The sequence below is a fragment of the Pongo pygmaeus genome, chromosome 15, assembly GCF_028885625.2.
Source record: "Pongo pygmaeus isolate AG05252 chromosome 15, NHGRI_mPonPyg2-v2.0_pri, whole genome shotgun sequence".
Lineage (NCBI taxonomy): Eukaryota > Metazoa > Chordata > Mammalia > Primates > Hominidae > Pongo > Pongo pygmaeus.
The window spans coordinates 70572316-70590755 of record NC_072388.2 but is presented as its reverse complement, the minus strand read 5'-3'; the positions used below and the strand labels follow the sequence as shown (position 1 = coordinate 70590755).

At 37.7% G+C, this 18440-nt stretch overlaps 1 protein-coding gene across 31 annotated transcripts in view; it reads right to left on the bottom strand.

The window, feature by feature from the left end:
• Positions 1–18440, bottom strand: part of SIPA1L1 (signal induced proliferation associated 1 like 1) — a 412571-nt gene that overhangs the window by 78573 nt on the left and 315558 nt on the right. For all 31 annotated transcript variants that reach the window (XM_063651761.1, XM_063651777.1, XM_054448754.2 and 28 more), the window contains 3 exons: positions 11594–11768; positions 3677–3780; positions 646–803 (listed from right to left, as the gene is read on the bottom strand). In XM_063651761.1, the coding sequence (XP_063507831.1) occupies positions 646–803; positions 3677–3780; positions 11594–11768 (437 nt within the window). The remainder of the gene's footprint in view (positions 1–645; positions 804–3676; positions 3781–11593; positions 11769–18440) is intronic.

Sequence of the window (18440 nt, the reverse complement as noted above, 5' to 3'; positions counted from 1 at the left end):
ACATTACCCTTACACATTCTGGCACTACACCCATATCAAGCTAGCATCACAGGTCCCTATCCCCTTCAACTCCCAACTCTCTAGTATTCTTACAAAGAAAGGTCTCTGCAGATAGAGGTCTGAATTCTGATACTCATGTGACTACGTCAACAAGTGACACTGAAACAATTTCAATAATGCTAAATAAAGTACAGAAGCGCTTCTAAGCTTGTAGTCAGAGTGCTAACGTGAATCAAGTAAGTCAGAGGCAAGGATTTAGGCTTCTTTAATAACAATGCTTTTCAAAAAATTAACTTCTCTTCCCTATTTATTATAATCGTTCTCTGCTCTTGCCATGCCAAAAGAAAAATATAATTAGCAATATGAGTAATTAGTTGGTTGGTGACCAGATGGTATGGATGAAGGACATCACCTAAGGAGGAGGTGCAAATGGAAACGGCAGGTGTCTAACCAACATGCTTGGGTAATGTCAATGCCACCAGATTACATCATCATGTGAATTCAGCCATCCGCATGCGTAGTTTAAAGACAAAAAGAAATAGTAATAGACTTCCCATCGCCACTTTAGAATGCAGAGCTGAATGGGGCCTCTGTGTGATAACCAGCCAACATCCACAGAGCCCCTGCTGTGACACCCATACGTACCTATAACAGACACTGTCAGAGCATGGATTGTGCACCCTGACGATGACGAAAACGTGCTGAAAGTGGGATCGGATGTTTTTTGGGCTGAACGGCTGCGCTCCAGGCTCTTGGAAAACAATTGTTACAATATCATTTCCAATGTGCCGCTTCCTCAGGAGCTACAAGAAAAAATAAGCAACCAACATAAATAACAGTAATTTGCTTCCCCCGCCGCCCCAATTCCCTTATATAGCTGTATTTAAAACATTCATTCCTAATCAGTACACATTAAGGTAGGTAACCTACACAGGTACTGTCAATGTTTTCACCTGCCTTATTGCCTCTAAGGAAGAACACAGAAACAAATATTCTGAAATTTGCATAAAAAATACAGCCATTCAAATAGATCTACCCAATATCTGGCATATTATGCCAGGTCCCAACATCTACAAACCCTCAGTTTCTATAACAACAGTTTTGTTCCATTTTCACATAAGAAAAACACATGCCATAGGGAAGATTTTTAGAGATGAGAATGGCTGAAATAATTACAATGTAATTTATGTTCTGGTTTAATTGGCTTCATTGAAAGAAAATGTGACTAAGGTGTTCTCTGATATATGTTTTGTGTCACAAGCTGGGCATATAGAAAAGAATAATATTCCAGAATGTTGCAACAATTAAAAGCAGGTAAATTTCAGGTTTAAACAGCTTCTTTAATTGCAATGAAAGCTGCTTAGGGACACCCTCTGTTTCACATTCAGTGGGTTTTGGATGGGTGGCTTTCAAACTCAGGCACCCCAATCATCCTAGGTCAATGTCTTTCAGCAGTTAATTCAATAGTGTAAAGAAAAATAGAACAAAATTTGTGTTTCTCAAACTTACTGTACGGAGGCTCTTAAAAAAGAAAAACAACTAAGTGTGACATTTACATAAACTATCCATTAGACATAAGCTTGTACTTATAAAACTTGTATTTAAAAAAATATTCTCTAGTGACATTAAGGCATACAAATTGCATACCAGTAAAATCAGTGATCTAGTATTGGCTGCCAGCTGGGAGAAATAATAGCCTTTTAGATTAGGGTTGTGAATTGGGAGTTAGAATGTTCAGGAAATGTACTTTTAACCTTAGGAATTTGAAAGCATCCCAAATTGTCTTCTAATGAAGCAGTTTATTTCTGAGTTCATTTCTAAATATGATACACAAACAGACGTTATGAAAATAAAGGCTGGTGTGTATTGATTGCTCTACAGAACATACCAATAATTAAAGATTATTAATCTACTCAAGATCTTGGACATACCAAAAACAAATACTGTTTATCTACATGTTATGCCATTCCTGCATAAATGATGTCATTTTCTGTAATATTATTCTTTCTTCAAAATATGGCTTGACATATAAAAATAAATGTCTTAATAAAGGACCCAAATAGAAACAAATCCATTTTTCCATCTTATACTACATATAATGAAAAATAACATTTTATTAAAAATACTTGCAAAAGAATTTTTAAAGATACATTTTTCCTGTTTTTTTTTTTTCCAAGCATAAAGTAATCTACATAGAGGAAAATAAATATTTTTGGCTAGAGAGTGAAAATTTCTTGATATGTTGCAGTACCAATTTCTTTCTCATTCTGATTTAGGACCGTAACGTTTTTGCCTTGATTGGACTCCAAAATTAAATAATTTAGAGAGCTGCCATTTAAATGCCCGCTTTCTCTGCCTACCACTTCAACTCATTTAGTTACAAATAATCAATCCAATCTTGTTACTAAATTTTTTACCCTTGCAAATCTCATCTTTCTCTTCGAAGTGATCAGGCAGAATAAGCCTTTATGCTCTCTTTAAGGATCATTTTGTTAATGTTCTTAAATTTTTTATCTACTGACTGGTCAGAATAAGTTTATTATGCCTTTCTTAGCATGGTGTTTTTCTTTCAAAGAGAGCTAAAATCTGGAATTTGCATAAAACAAATTATCAACAGAGTACAGATCAGGGAGTTTATCTTAAAACAGGTTTACTTCAGATTTATAGCTGATTCATTGCTTTGCTCCCTATTTTTTATTACACTAGCAATCATGAAAGGCAAAACTTTGTTACCTAGATTTGTGATTTAATCAAACCTAAAGTGATAAAGTGTTAGATTAGATCAGTGTTTGGTTAACTTCTGTGAAAGAGGATGTGATTCATTTTGCAGCTGGCCTGTGCTCTGTTAGCACAACAATTGACAAAAACAAAAATCCATATCCATTTGAAGGTCAGAAGTAAAACTGGACTGCTCAAGTTTGTAATAACTTTTAGAAGAAGAGTGTGTTAGCTCTCTCGTTCTTTTAAATTTCAATTTGCTATTATTTAAAATATTTTTAAAAATCAACTACCACATATTCCCTAAAACAATAGTGCCAGTTTCCAGTTTGCTCTGTAACAATCTGTCACCGCTTAGTTTCCACATTTTACCACCTCACTTACACTTTAGTAATTGGGCATTGAGCTTTTAGATCATTTTAAGAGAAGCTCTGTGTATGATGTGCCCATACGCAATTGTTATTTATGTTCTTTGCTATCTCCCAATGAACATGGTAAGGAAGAATATCATTCTGTTGACATCTGACTTTTTTCCAAGTTAGTATTTTATATCTCCTTTGAAATCTATAATGAAACCTCAGAACTTTCCTACTCTGTGCACTGACCTCTTGAGATGAAACTTCACCCACTCATGGATGTTCTTTGCAACCCTGCAGAGTCATGTAATCACCAATGATTTCAACTTGTTCCTCAGATTTCATGAAAACCTCAATCCCCGTGGGTGAAAAGCAAATGATTAATTCACAAAGGCATCCAGCTGGCTGTTAACCTAAAATTTGTGTCTCATCACTTGTTTTCAGCTCATTTGCTATTCCTTACTTCCACAAAGCACAAAGCTTCCCGCTGCTGTGACAGGTGCAGCACTAAATTCTGGTTTAAGATTTTACAAACTTGCCATTTAGGCTTCTAGAGGAAATGAAACAAGGGTGAAAACACAGATAACAGGAGGATCTCTTACCTGTTGCTTGTTGTTGGGTGTGTATGGCAGCATGGTAGAAACATGGAACATAATTTCATAATCTTTGTATGTTGTGTACAGAGAATGGGTTCCAGTGGAGTCAGCTACAGTTAAAAAAATATAATGATGAGATGACTATAACAGGAAAAATAATTTATTTAAGAGAAATATCTCAAAAAAGAAGAGAAAAGAAAATGATTTAGGATTAAAAGATTCTAGACAAGACAGGTGTTCTTCCAATTTTTTTTGTATTTGATCCTCTTTTGCAGTCTAGTGAAGCCTATGGATCAGATCCCTTCTCAGAATAATATTTGTAAAAGTATACAATAAAAAACATAAGATTTCGAAAGAAATTATATCGAAGCGCACAGTATCAAGTAATTTTAAATATGAATGCACAAGATTTATATAACAAGATTTAGCAGTTGGTCTAATATCTACTATAATGCTGAAGACATGATGAGCACAAATACTCTTGAGATGTCTGCAACAACAAATAATATAATATGAAAATATCTGTGCTTTCTATTGGCAGTGAAATCACAGGTAAATGAATTACTGTGGTTTACTGCCTATGGCCATAATTAAGAGAAATGCTAAATTTCAACTTGGGGTCAGTGAAAATAAAGAAAAAATTATTTCCCATCCAAGTTCACAGACCCCTGAATTCTGTCCACACATCAAGTTAAGAAACATTTTTCTAATACTTCTAATTCAAGCAAGAGACTTGTTTTGTTCTTAAAAAAAAAAGACAATAATTTAAGAAGACCATTAACACTGAAGAACAAAGGTCACACAGCAATGTCTAACAATTTTTTTAAGACTTAAGCATGTTGTGTTCTCACTTTCCTTAAGAAAAAAAAAACCTCTATGCCTTTATCTTAACAAAGTTTCAGAATCAGTGTTCCCTCAAATACCTGGAGGCTGCCGAAAAAAGTTATTAACTTCCCAACTGAAAGGGAATACCTGTTTAGACTCAAAGGATCTGTACTTAGGGGTTGCAAAAGGAAAAGAAGTACATTCACTGTAGGCAAACTCAACCCTCTATCAACCCAATTTTTTTTTTTTTTTTTTTTTTCTTTTTTTGAGACAGTCTCACTCTGTCGCCCAGGCTGGAGTGCAATGGTGCAATCTCGGCTCACTGCAACCTCCACCTCCTGGGTTCAAGCGATTCTCCTGCCTCAGCCTCCTGAGTAGCTGGGACTATAGGTGCATGCCACCATGCCTGGCTAATTTTTGTATTTTTAGTAGAGACAGGGTTTCACCATGTTGGCCAGGATGGTCTCAATCTCCTGACCTTGTGATCTACCCACCTTGGCCTCCCAAAGTGCTGGGATTACAGGCGTGAGCCAACATGCCTGGCCTTGACCCTATTTTTTGAGGACCAAAACACTTGATGGCATTTTAGAGAACGATGCTCTCAGACAAAGTCTCTGACATATACCAAAAGGCAACAGTAGTTCTCAAAACTTAGTATGCACAGCATCAGCTGCGGAGCTAAATTAAGAGGCAGATTCCCAGGGCCCACCCCCTAAAATACTCCTCAGTGGGTATAGGGCCTCACAGGGGAATCTATTCTTCACAGACACTCCCAGGTAGCTCTAATGCAGTAACTCCACTGCCGTTAGGTACTGCTCTAAGAATAGACTACAACTGTGGCTTGCAGACAGCTTTCTAAAGATATTCTAGAGCTCTGAGTTTCAAGCTTGAGCTTGTTGGAGAATCTTAATTTTGAAGCTGACATAAAATGCGAAGGCTTAAAAATAGTCAAAAATAGAACAAAGCAAAGACTACTTTTCAAAAATTGGAAAACTATGTAACAACATATAAATATCCAAGAAAAATATCTTCTAAGTATTAATGACCATCACAACAAAAAAAACTGTGTATTACTACAACAAAGGATTCAACTGAACTATTTAAGACAGGTCTTGAATGTGAAGAACTTACCTACTGTCAAGAACCCTTTCTATAAATATGTATAGAACGGATTAGTACATTTTAAAACTTTAAAGTGAATGTGTCACCACTGACGTGTACTTATACATGCATTTCAAGTCAATTTTAAGCAAAATTAATGAACCAGAAAAAAAAAGACTGTTATTGGTATTAATTTATTACATTGTGCTTTATATGCCTGTCTAGTTCTAAAAGGATTACTGCCAGAGAGAAAAACTGCTGGGGAAGAAAACACTGAAGATCATTTGTTTTTCTACTTTTAGCCCCTTCTCTCTGTCCTCCGCATGTCTCATTTCACACAATGTATGCTATCTGACCAGCCTTTTTCTGAGGTCTTTTAGATTCATAGAGTTTTGCTGGTAATTTTCAACAGTTTGGGAATAGTTTCAGAAGTTTCAGAGATGAAACTAGGGCTAAAATAATGAAACTTTTCTTTCCAAGAAGAAAAGAATTCCAAAATCCTGAAATTACTATGCACATCATAGAGGTACTAAACTTTACCAGAAAGAATGCAAAAAGAATGTTTGCTGTAAAGAAATAATTAACAGAGTAAACAGACAACCTACAGAATTGGAGAAAATATTTGCAAACCATACACCCAACAAAAGACTAATATCCAGAATCTCTAAGAAACTTAAGCAAATCAACAAAGAAAAAAACAAACAGCCCCATTAAAAAGTGGGTAAAGAACACAAACAGACACTTCTCAAAAGAAGACATACACGCAGCCAACAAACATGAAAAAATGCTCAACATCACTAATCACTGGAGAGATGTACATTAAAACCACAATGAGATACCATCTGATATCAGACAGAATGGCTATCATTCAAAAGTCAAAAAATAACAGATGTTGGCAAGGATTTTGAGAAAAGAATATATACATACACTGTTCACGGGAATGTAAATTAATACAGCCACTATGGAAAACAGTATGGAGAGTTCTCAAAGAACTAACAATAGAACGGTATACCATTCGACCCAGCAGTCTCCCTACTGGGTATCTACTCAAAGGAAAAGAAATAATTTTATCAAATGGTGCCTGCACTAATTTGTTTACTGCAGCACTGTTCACAATAGCAAAGGCATGGAATCAACCTAAATGTCTATCAATGGTAGACTGGATAAAGGAAACATGGTACATATACATCATGGAATGGTATGCAGCCGTAAAAAAGAACATCATCATCTCCCTGGCAACAACACAGATGCAGCTGGAGGCCATTATTATCCTAAGTGAATTAACGCAAAAACAGAAAATCAAATACTGCATGTTTTCACTTACAAGCAGGAGCTAAACAATGGGTACATATGAACATAAATATGAAAACAACAGACACTGGGGAGTCCAAAAGTGGGGAGGAAGGTTGAGAGGAAGGGTTGGAAAACCCTACTCCACCTCAAAATCTCCACCTACTGGGTACTATGCTCACTATTTGGGTAATAGATTCACTAGAAGCCCAAACCCCAGCATTATGCAATATACCCCTGTAACAAACCCGGACATGTCCTCCTGAATCTGTACTTTTTAAAAGAAGACTGCTTACTATATTACTAAGGAATAAAGCATCCAATGCTCTTATTATAATATTTTTAGTGACCATGAAACCCTGAAACTATGAAAGTTTTAAGAGAATGACTATCAGGAAAATGAAAAAAAAAATGCTTTTTTATCTGGTTGAAGAGCCTATTGAGCAACTCTAAAGGGACAATGTGCTTGTAGAAGAAGGATGAAAGAATGATGCTACTTCATATTTGTACAGAGCTTTAAAACTTAATAAGTAAATTCAAGCATTATATAGGTCACCTTGACAATCACATGATCTGCCTCCAAATCTTTCTTTATGAAAAGTCTTATAACTCTTCTAAGATCTTGAACCTCAACTGCATTTATAACACTGCTGAAAAACGGAGGAGAAAACAAACAGTCACTAACATTGCTGCAAATTAATGAAGGCAGGGCTTTGAAGCTTTTACAGAGGGCTTCTAAGTCTCCTGTGTACTGACTTGACAAACAAGCCTCAGTCAGGAAATAATTTCCCCAAATAATCCACGTACACAGCTCAAAATGAGGATGGTCTCCAGCTTTCAAATAACAAACTGCTCGGTGGGAAGTTTATTGTTTTTATTGTAGTGTGAGAGAATGGTAATTATCTAGGTTATATCATCCAAATAAGAAAACAAAAAAGAAGGAAAAATCCCCTACTAAAAATTTCTTCATTGCAGAATTGTTCCAGCCTGTGACATATTTATTCATAGCTTGCTTGTTTGCTACAAATCCTTATTTCTGAAATGTGGAGATGGTCTTTGCACAGATAACTGGGAAAAAGAAGAAATGGTTCAATAGTTCATTACTTCCCTGAGCCTCGTCCTCCTTTACAAAAATACTAAGAAATGAATATGATGATAATGCATGAAGTAGAGCTATCTCATGAGCTGGTTTGCGTACTGTTAGCTCAAGGGCTTAAGAGGGAGGAAGACATAGGCTAAAGGCTGGTCTTGGGGCTTTGCTGTGCTTCATTCTACATTTATGCTTTCTCTGAACACTTCATTAACCACACTACTGGAATCTATTCTACTTTCCTAATGCTTGCTAGCTATCTAACCATGGGCATGTTACTTAATCTAAAGAAGCCAATTCTGTAAAGTGGGGATAATTGGTATCTAGCAGGTTTGTCAGAATTAAACGAGACGGCATACATATCAAAAGTATCTGGGACTTCTGCTTCCAGCCATAATGAAGTGCTTGATACAGCACTCACCATGCCATTGTGAATAACTAGAAAAAATGATATAATAGCCGAAACAACTGTTTGCAGACATTGAACAACAGGCAGTCTTGGATAGTGATCCTTGAGAAAAAAGAATACAGAAGATGAGCCCTATGACCCCTGGGCTTTCTACCTTGAGGTACTTGTGGGACAGTGACACAGAGCAGGGTACTGAAGGGGGAAGCCAAGACAGACTCGAGTTCAGGAAGTCTGAGGTGGCTGATATTTGCTAGGCAGAATACCAAAGAGAAAGAAATATCAGATGAAAGGTTCAGAAATCTGAATAGGGGTCCCTCTGAGTCTTGAGTTGGATAGTAAGCTGCATATGCATATGCATAAATTCCAAAAGCCAAGCAAAGACAAAATATTAGGGAAAGAACAACTACCAACGAATTATAAGCCAAACAATTCCACAGTTCACACTGGGTTGGGAGACATCAGAGTTCTGAACAGCCACAGTAGACACTTCATTGAATATTCAAGTACTAAGGTGCAAGAAAAGTCACGCCTTAGTAGTAGGGCTAAGTTAGCCAGAGTAAAAGCTACTCTAGGTATGCTTTAACAAAGCTTAAAAGTAAGACTCATAAAAATCAAGCTGTTCTGTAACTTCACTGCCTGCCAAAACAAAACTCAACACTTAAAGAAGATAACAAAATTAAGACACTGAACAATGAAACATTTACAATATCCAATATCTTATCAAAAACAACCAGACATGTGAGGAAGTAAAATATATACAGAGGAACTCCATTAAAAAAAGAAACTGAAAATGAGAGAAATGATGAAATTAGCAGATGAACACTTTGAAACAACTATTATAAATGTGTTCAGGGATCTGAAGGACAGCGTGAACCTAATAAGGTAAGAATAGAAGACATTTAAAAAGATTATCAAATGCAACTTCTGGCCCTGAAATACAATATCTTAAATGGAAATTTCATTGGACAGGATTAACAATGAATTAAGACACCATGGAAGAAAAGAAAAACACAAGGAGCTTTAAGATATATTAATAGAAATTATCCAAACTGAAGCACAGAAGGAAAAAAGGTTGGGGGGAAAAAAAAACCAGGGCCTCATTAACCTGTGGTACACCAGTGAGTGATATAACATACATGTAATTGGAGTCTCAGAGAGACGGGAGGTTAAGACAGAAAAAATAAAGAAATAACAGCAAATAGTATTTTAATTTGATAAAAACTACAAACCCATAGATTCAAGTGACATCTACAGTGGGAATGATCCTTGAACATTTGTTCTGAAAGCACTTTTTTAGAAAAAGAATTATATTCAAAGTTTCTTGACACAAAATAAAGTTAGATTAAGTATGGTGAGATTACATCACAGCACATAGAACGAAGTCTTATCTCTAGTAGTGTCAAGTCCAGCAGGAGGCAGCTGAGGTGTACAGAGGCTGGCTGTTGCCTATTTTGGTGGTTTGTGATTATTTAATGCAGGTTTAAATGGCATAGTGAATAGACTCTAGTTTTTGCCCCTATTAATAAGCTTGGAGTAAAAGAGATGATTTTGCGTACTGTCTTCTTTGGGGCTTCAGAGTAGCAATACTTTCCTACTTTTCATTCATTTTAGGAAATGTGACATTTTAAAAGGACAGAAAAAGACACTTTTCTTTGAATCCTTCTCAGGAAATATGCCCTGAAAGGTCAGACATGCCTCATAAAGTTGAACTACTTAAAGGAGAGTAGTTCAGTGAAAAACAATCTTTCCCTGTTGAATGTATTATATAATTCCAAAACTACATTAAGAGACTGTTTGGTAATCCAGGCTCATCCCCCTCTAGCCTTTGCAGTTGTTGGGATAATTGGGCAAACTGTACACAAAGTGCTTATTTTGTGTATTCCACTGCCTTACTACATGTCATGTTGCTTAACGATACCCTAGCTATACATTTCTCACATCACCCTTCATCACAGATAACACACAATCTTATCAACTCCCAATTTGACCATTCATTTATAGTATCACTGAGCTTATTACACATTCTCTTCCCAGATCCTTTCAATAACTGTTTGTGGTAGTGATAATTTATACAGCACAACAAATGGGGGCAACATAAATGAACTGTACAGGGTGAATCAAAATACCTGGATAAAAAGAGTTTAAGGGCATACTGAAATTTAACATCTTTATGCAGTTGCAAGCAGAGTATAGAATGTTAAAATAATATTTAAGCAGCTAGGCTATTTATGGGTTTTAATAGTCTCTCTTGCATGTCGTTTCCAAGTTGGCAACAGAAAACCATGGCAACAGGAAATTCTTCCCTGCAGTGGAGTTTATGAATGCTTTTCTGTTTTCATGACTCAACTCCTTATTTAATTTCCTGTACAGAAAATCAGAGAGATTACTATAGACTGCAATACAGATGTGCTAATCCAAAGACCCTCTCAAAGAAAAACAGGTCACAAGTGTCTATGGATGAATTTAAAGATAAAATTTAAAACTGCTTTCACACAGACACATAGCAAAAGTCAACACACTCTTTGGTTAGTCCCAGCTAACCAAAATAGGCATTTGAGAATGGTAACTATTTTATTGACAACTTGGGGACTGGGCATGGACAACCTTTTAGGTTCACGCACCATAGTTAAACAGATCGTTTCGTTATCATGCTTTTAATCAACACATTTTATGAGCTAAACTAATACCAAAGCTAAAAAGCCTATTTTCTCAGAGATTAAGTAGACTGTGAATAATAATAATGGAAACAAAAACCCTAGATATAAAAAGAATACAAAAAAACAAAAACAAAGGCTGACTACATAGATAAACATGAAGACTATGAAATGAATTAATGGAAGTCAAAAATTCCAGGCTTACACTCAGATGGTTGTAAGTTTCTGGAGTTTTTAATCACCCTAACATTTGGCTAAATGTAATGAAATTTACACAATGCTTATCCAAGAGCAATTCTGCATGATCTGTGTCACTGCCCCATTCCATCCACACACCTCTGACAACACTATTTTTTTTAGAGTCTAATTCTAGCTACTTTGGTTATGATCTTCAACTGTTCTGGTGCTACATCCTCCCTCTCTGGCTTTCTCTCCCCCATCACCAGCAGTTTTCTGCAATAAATGGCAATGTTGTCTTACGGATAATTTAGCAGATGCACAACAGTACAACAGGAGGAAAATAAGCCTAGTAGGAGGGTGTAAGTATTTCTTACTTTTGGTATCAAGCTGTGCTCGATACTTCTCAAATCCTTTGAGCCGAACTCGCTCTCCCAATAGTTGAAGGAATTCTTCAAAGGCTGGGCCAGCTGACTCATTGTTGTACATCTCTTCTTCAGTGCTCTGTCCAGCTTTGCAGTACATGATGCCTACTTTCTGCTGGTAGTTCAGCTGTGAAGGCAGGTAATACAATGCATATAAATAAAGGCAGATCCACTTTGTCCCACTCAAATGCCAAAGGTCCTATAGGGCACATGCCCAGAAAATAGCTAACATCTTTCTTCTCTTGAAATCCTTCTGTGTTTTCCGTCTTTGATCCAAAAATAAAGTGGAACAAGTATCTATAAACTTCATGAATTGAGAAAAGGCCAGAAAAATAAATGAAAATTTCCTGCATGTAAAGATCATGCATCATTAAACAGATCTGTTGGTACTATAGGAAATTTCTGTTAATCAATTACAAAGTACAAAATGAGGTTATTAAAAAATCCTGGTAACTAAAGGCAATTCTTTTCTTACGGTGTCCCCCCTTTTAAAAGGGAGGTCTTTACAAATTTAAAAGCAGAGGTCTACTTTATAAAACATATTTTAAATAAACTGTTTTGCACTAAAAGGTCCACTAATATTTTTGCAGTATTTTTTTGTAAAATTAGAAAAGACTTATCTCCCAATACCCTTTTCCCAATATATTAAATTATAAACCTTGCTTATATCTTTGTTGCAGCACTACTATCATCAATACTGTACTTAGAGCAACTTCTCTTTCAAATAGTTTTCCAAAGGATGAGTGTCTGCAGAGAAACTTTAAAAGAGGCCTCACAATGGCAAATCAGCTCATGGCAAATATTTCTTCCTCAAATGCAGTTAAAATGAAGGATTAAGAGATTTACTTATAACATTAATCAAAACATTTATTCATCATTGAAAAGTCCAGTCATTTTACAAACAAATTTTAAGGTGTTACTGATCATTTAACAAGCAATGAGTTTTCAACATAAAAATGTATACTTTGGGCTGGGCACAGTGGCTCATGCCTGTAATCCCAGCACTTTGGGAGGCTGAGGGGGGGCAGATTACTTGAACCTAGGAGTTCGAGACAAGCCTGGGCAACATGGCAAAACCCTGTCTCTATAAAATATACAAAAATTAGCCAGGTGCGGTGGTGCACACTTGTAGTCCCAGCTACTCGGGAGGCTGAGGTGCGAGGATCATTTGAGCCCGGGAGATTGATGCTGCAGTGAGTCATGACTGTACCACATACTCCGGCCTGGGCAACAGAGCAAAACTCTGTCTCAAAAAAAAAAAAAAAAAATTGGACTTTGAATTCTCCAATGACATTGGGACAATTCTTATCATTTAATCCTATTTCCAGAGTGTCATTACAACCACTGCATCAGTAAGGTTTTATCTAATAAAAGGGGGAAGGGAAGAGGTGAAATTTTAATAGCTAACATTTATTGAATACCTACCATATGCCAAGCACTATGTGCAGGGTTTAACATACATTAAATTCTTACTCTCACAATAGCCCACAAGGCAAATATTACCCCTGTTTGGCAGATGAGCAAAGAGATCAGAGAATGCAAGAGAGAGGAACTAGTACAATAGGGAGAGACACAAGATCACAAAGTCAGTTCTGTGACTTAGCTCCATTAACTATCACCAGCACTCCACCAGGTTTGTCTTTTGACAACCGCTGCAACATATGTCTACAACTTCTTATTTGCAATTCTGAAGTTGAAAGGTGGAAACCAAATTTAGGCAAACACATTTGGCAGCAAAACTTGATACGGGGCTGACATTAGTACTTTTAATTTATTCATCTTTGTGTGAATATTCATATTTCCCCTGCATAACTGATTGCGGGGTACTGCCCCAGATCTCACTGGGAATATTACTATATGGGTCATACATTTTATTATCCCTCTAAAATCTGAAAATTCCTCAATTCTGAAACACAGCCAGCCCTGCCACTTTATATTAAGGGACTATGAACCTGAACTACCATTTTCAGCTTTCCAAATCAAATGGTTCAAATCGTGATAACAGAAAATGTCATAGGGGAAAAAACAAACGAACAAACAAAAAAACACCTTTGCTTGCTTCGTCTCCCTCCCCTGCACCCTGGTTAGCTGACGAGAAAGCTCAACAGCCTTTGCATTGTGCATAGACAGGAGAGTTCCTAGATATATATATATTTTTTGAGATGGAGTTTCGCTTCGCTCTTGTTGACCAGGCGGGAATGCAATGGCACAATCTTGGTTCACTGCAACCTCCGCCTCTCGAGTTCAAGCGATTCTCCCTCCTCAGCCTCCCAAGTAGCTGGGATTACAGGCATGCACCACCAGGCCTGGCTAATTTTTGTATTTTTAGTAGAGATGGGGTTTCACCATGTTCGTCAGGCTGGTCTTGAACTCCTGACCTCAGGTGATCCACCTGCCTTGGCTTCCCAAAGTGCTGGGATTACAGGCATGAGCCACTGTGCCTGTCCTGGAATATTTTTAAAATAGCATACAATCTGACCTACTGCTACCTTGATTATGAACAGGCACACATTTGGGACTTAGTTCATTTTTGTATAGCACACATAAGAAAAAAAAATCAGGGTAAAACTTGCTGCACACTACCGACATTTAACCCCTTTCTTAGCTGGCCTGCTTCTAATGGCTGAAGGTGGCTAATGCTTAGAGGGGAATGCTCCCACAGGTAAAGGTTTCATCTTGGCTTTAGAATTGAGCTAAGTACCCTATTAGGTCTCAACAAATAAAAAGGGAGAGATAGTTTCGATGTCTATTACAAAAGAAGTCCTTAATACAGCCAGATTCCAGGGCTGAACATTACCTGACTCTCTCCCTCCAGGGAGAACAAAAAGATCAAGCAATCTGTAGACAGGAAGGGGCTTTAAGTTACCCGCTGTCTGGCTATGCCTTCCAGAACAGCCTTCGCTTCCAACAGCGTAAAACAAAAGTCACCCTGACTAATGGAAAGCATTACAGCAACACTGAATTTGTGGGTGCCTATTTAAAACTTCTTAGAGGCCTAAGATTTCATTGTGCAACACTCAAAAGGATTCATTTATTTAGATTCATTTATTAAAAAAAAAAAAGTTTCCTGCAGAAAGAAGATAAGAAAACTTCCCCCAAAGTAGTGGACAAGCAGAATTCAAGGACAGGACAGTGTGCCTCTTTTGACTGAATTCTATACCCTAGTGAGCTCCACCTGCTGACAGAACAAACTGGTTTTTCCAGTTGTGAAAGGAATGATCCTTTAAGAGGATTAGGAAATTCCTTACAATGTCAAATTTCCTCTGGTTTGAAACCGTGTCAAATATCACTTGCTGTATCCTCAAAGGTAACAATATGACTGTATCTTGACTTCCACTCCAATTAGATCAAACTCAGGCTCCTAGAATCCTTAGCAGCCATGCTCCCGGACAGAATGAGATGTTGACAAGCAGAAGTTAAGTAAATGTAATCAGGAACATTCTAAGAGAAGGAGCTAATGTACATGGAATTGTAAAGCCATGATGTGGGGATTTTGGATTGCTTTGAGGTTATATAAAACAGTATTTATTGTCTGAGAAACACACAAACATACCTATGTGGGCTTATGGATCTACATATACAATACTTTAAGGTAATGACCAAATAGAGTTATGATGACACCAGAAGCCCTCCTGGGAACAGGATAGGTTTATCCACAGTTTAGCATTTTGCTTTGGATAACCTCTGGGTCATTTAGCAATGGTGCCATAATTCATGCCTGCAGATCAGCTGTTCATATGAAGCACTGAGGAAGTGTTGGGCACTCAATAAATGTTTGTACATACAAAAGTGATGGTGGTCAGTCCAATGGGACAAGGGCTATATTTGAGATGAAGGTCTTGAATCTCAACAAAGTAAATGGGTCTTTCAACACTTACTAAAAGTGATGTGAGCTTCCACAGCTGGGAAACAACAGTACATAAATTTGCTCTTCCTCTCATAAAATAGGCACTTTAACACAGAGTTAAGAAACAGACACTGCAGGCTCACGCCTGTAATCCCAGCACTTTGGGAGGCCGAGGCGGGTGGATCATGAGGTCAGGAGATTGAGATCATCCTGGCTAACATGGTGAAACCCCGTCTCTACTAAAAATACAAAAAATTAGCCGGGCATGGTGATGGGCACCTGTAGTCCCAGCTACTCGGGAGGCTGAGGCAAGAGAATGGCGTGAACCTGGGAGGCCAAGCTTGCAGTGAGCCGAGATTGCGCCACTGCACTCCAGCCTGGGAGACAGAGCGAGACTCCGTCTCAAAAAAAAAAAAAAAAAAAAAAAGAAAGAAAGAAAGAAAGAAACAGACAGTGCAATCTGACTTAAACAGCCGTAACTTCCTGTAAAGATGGACGATAAAGTCACAGCCCTGTACCAGAAGAAAGAGATGTGAATAACCAAGTTCTCAGAGTCTTCTTCAGAAGTTTTGCATTTTACCTCATCTTCCCTGGTATCATGGCCAGAAAGCGGCCACTGGGGTAGCACAAACCATGAGAACAACTCAATTCTTACATTCTTATGAAGCCTCTACTATTGCCTAACTAAATTTAGAAATTTAAAATAGTCACTATGAGGTATTTCATTGTGCAACAGTTCTTGAAGTGTGGACTGTGAACTCTTGAGTATCTCTGAGAACCTTCTTGTGGGAAGTGATGGATCATGACATCAAAACTATCTTCAAAACACTATTAAGAGTCAATCTGGTATTTTCCACAGACATATGCACTCATGGTGAGTCAAACTGCTGGCACTTTTGCATGAATCAAGCAGTGGCGCCAAACTATACCAGCACTCCTTGCATTCTTTTTCTCCACTATACACTCACCCCTTCCCCAAATAAAAACCAGTTAAGAATGTCCTTGATGAAGCAGTAAAATATTAACTTATATTAAATCTAGACACTTGAGTATATGCTTTTTAATATTGCATGTGATGAAATGGAGCATATATATAAAGCATCTGTTGCCTACTAAAGTGCTTTGTGATAGCTTTCTCAAGGAAAAGCACTTGTTTAACTGAGTTGCAAGATGAACTTTGTGTCTTTTTCATAGAAGACTGGCAGGCAGAGTAATTTCTCCTCAAACCCACCTACTTCCTAATCCCTAGATCCTGTGAATATGTAATGTTAATGGTAAAGGGGAGCTCAGATTATAGATGGACTTAAGATTGCCAATTAACAGATGGGGAGAGTAGTCTGGATTATCCAGAGGGGCCCAATGACTGAAAGGTCCTTAAAAGTGGAAGAGGAAGACAAGATGATCATCAGAAAAAGACAACGGAGACAAAAGAGAAAAGACAATGAAGGCGGGGTCAAAGGGATGCAACACTGCTGGCTTTGGAGATGGAGGAAGGGCCATGAGCCAAGGCGCACGGGCAGCCACTAGACGCTGAAAAGGCCAAACACAGATTCATAGAGCCCCTGGAAAGGACACAGTTTGATTTTAGCCCAGTGACACCAATATTGAATTTCTAACTTACAGAACTGTAAAATAACAAATCTACGTTGTTTTAAGGCACTGAGTAGGAGTAATTTGTTATAGCAGCAATAAAAACCTCACTAAAATCACTATTTTCATATGAAAGAACAAACAAGAGACAAACTATAATTATTCAGGCTTGTGTATTTGGGAGATATTGTCTTGAAAATATAAAGGGGAGCCTGTTACTTCAGGAAAAACAACTGACAATATTTCCTGACATAATGGAATTTAAGCTCTAAAGCAAAATTTAAATTTTTGGAAACTTATACCTATCACCATGAACCTAAGGGCTTCCCAACACTTAACTCTTTTTCTAATAAGATCAATGGAATATTTTCATTATTGTAAACTAAGCAAACACTTACAAAATCTCCATAAGAGAACCAATTTTTCCAAATGACTGCTGTATGAAATTACAAAATCAGGCATGAGTAAAAGATTCATTCAAGGCCAGGCATGGTGGTTCATGCCTGTAATCCTAGCACTTTGGGAGGCCAAGGCGGGAGGATCACTTGAGGCCAGGAGTTCAAGACCAGCCAGAGCAACACAGTGAGACCCTGTCTCCGTAAAATTAAAAAATTAGGTGGGTATGGTGGCATGTGCTTGTAGTCCCAGGATTTGGAAGCTAAGGTGGGAGGATGGCTTAAGCCCAAGAGGGCAAGGCTATAGTGAGCCATGATTACATGATTGTGCCACTGCACTCCAGCCTGGGCAATAGAGTGCAACCCTGTCTCAAAAAAAAAAAAAGAAAAGAAAGATTCATTCAAAGTGCATGAAAGTCAATGAATTTTTAATTTAACAGAATGATTTCAGATTAACTCATGATTTCAGATTCCACATAGCTATTAACCTTTAAGAAACTACCATCTGTTGGCCGGGCATGGTGGCTCTCACGCCTGTCATCCCAGCACTTTGGGAGGCCGAGGTGTGCAAATCACAAGGTCAGGAGTTTGAGATCAGCCTGACTAACATGGTAAAATCCCGTCTCTACTAAAAATACAAAATTTAGCTGGGCGTGGTGGTGGGCGCCTGTAATCCCAGCTACTCAGGAGGCTGAGGCATGAGAATTGCTTGAACCTGGGAGACAGAGGTTGCAGTGAGTCAAGATCGCGCCACTGCACTCCAGCCTGGGTGACAGGGCGAGACTCCATTTCAAAAGAAAAAAACACACACAAAAAAACTACCATTTGTTGAGTTTTGGTGTTATATCAAAGGAAAATATCCACAATTATCTGAAAAGGCCGTATGAAAGTCCTTCTTTTTCCAAGTACATAAACTCTGTGAAGACAGATTTTCTTCATCTACTCCAACCAAAATAACATATTGCAA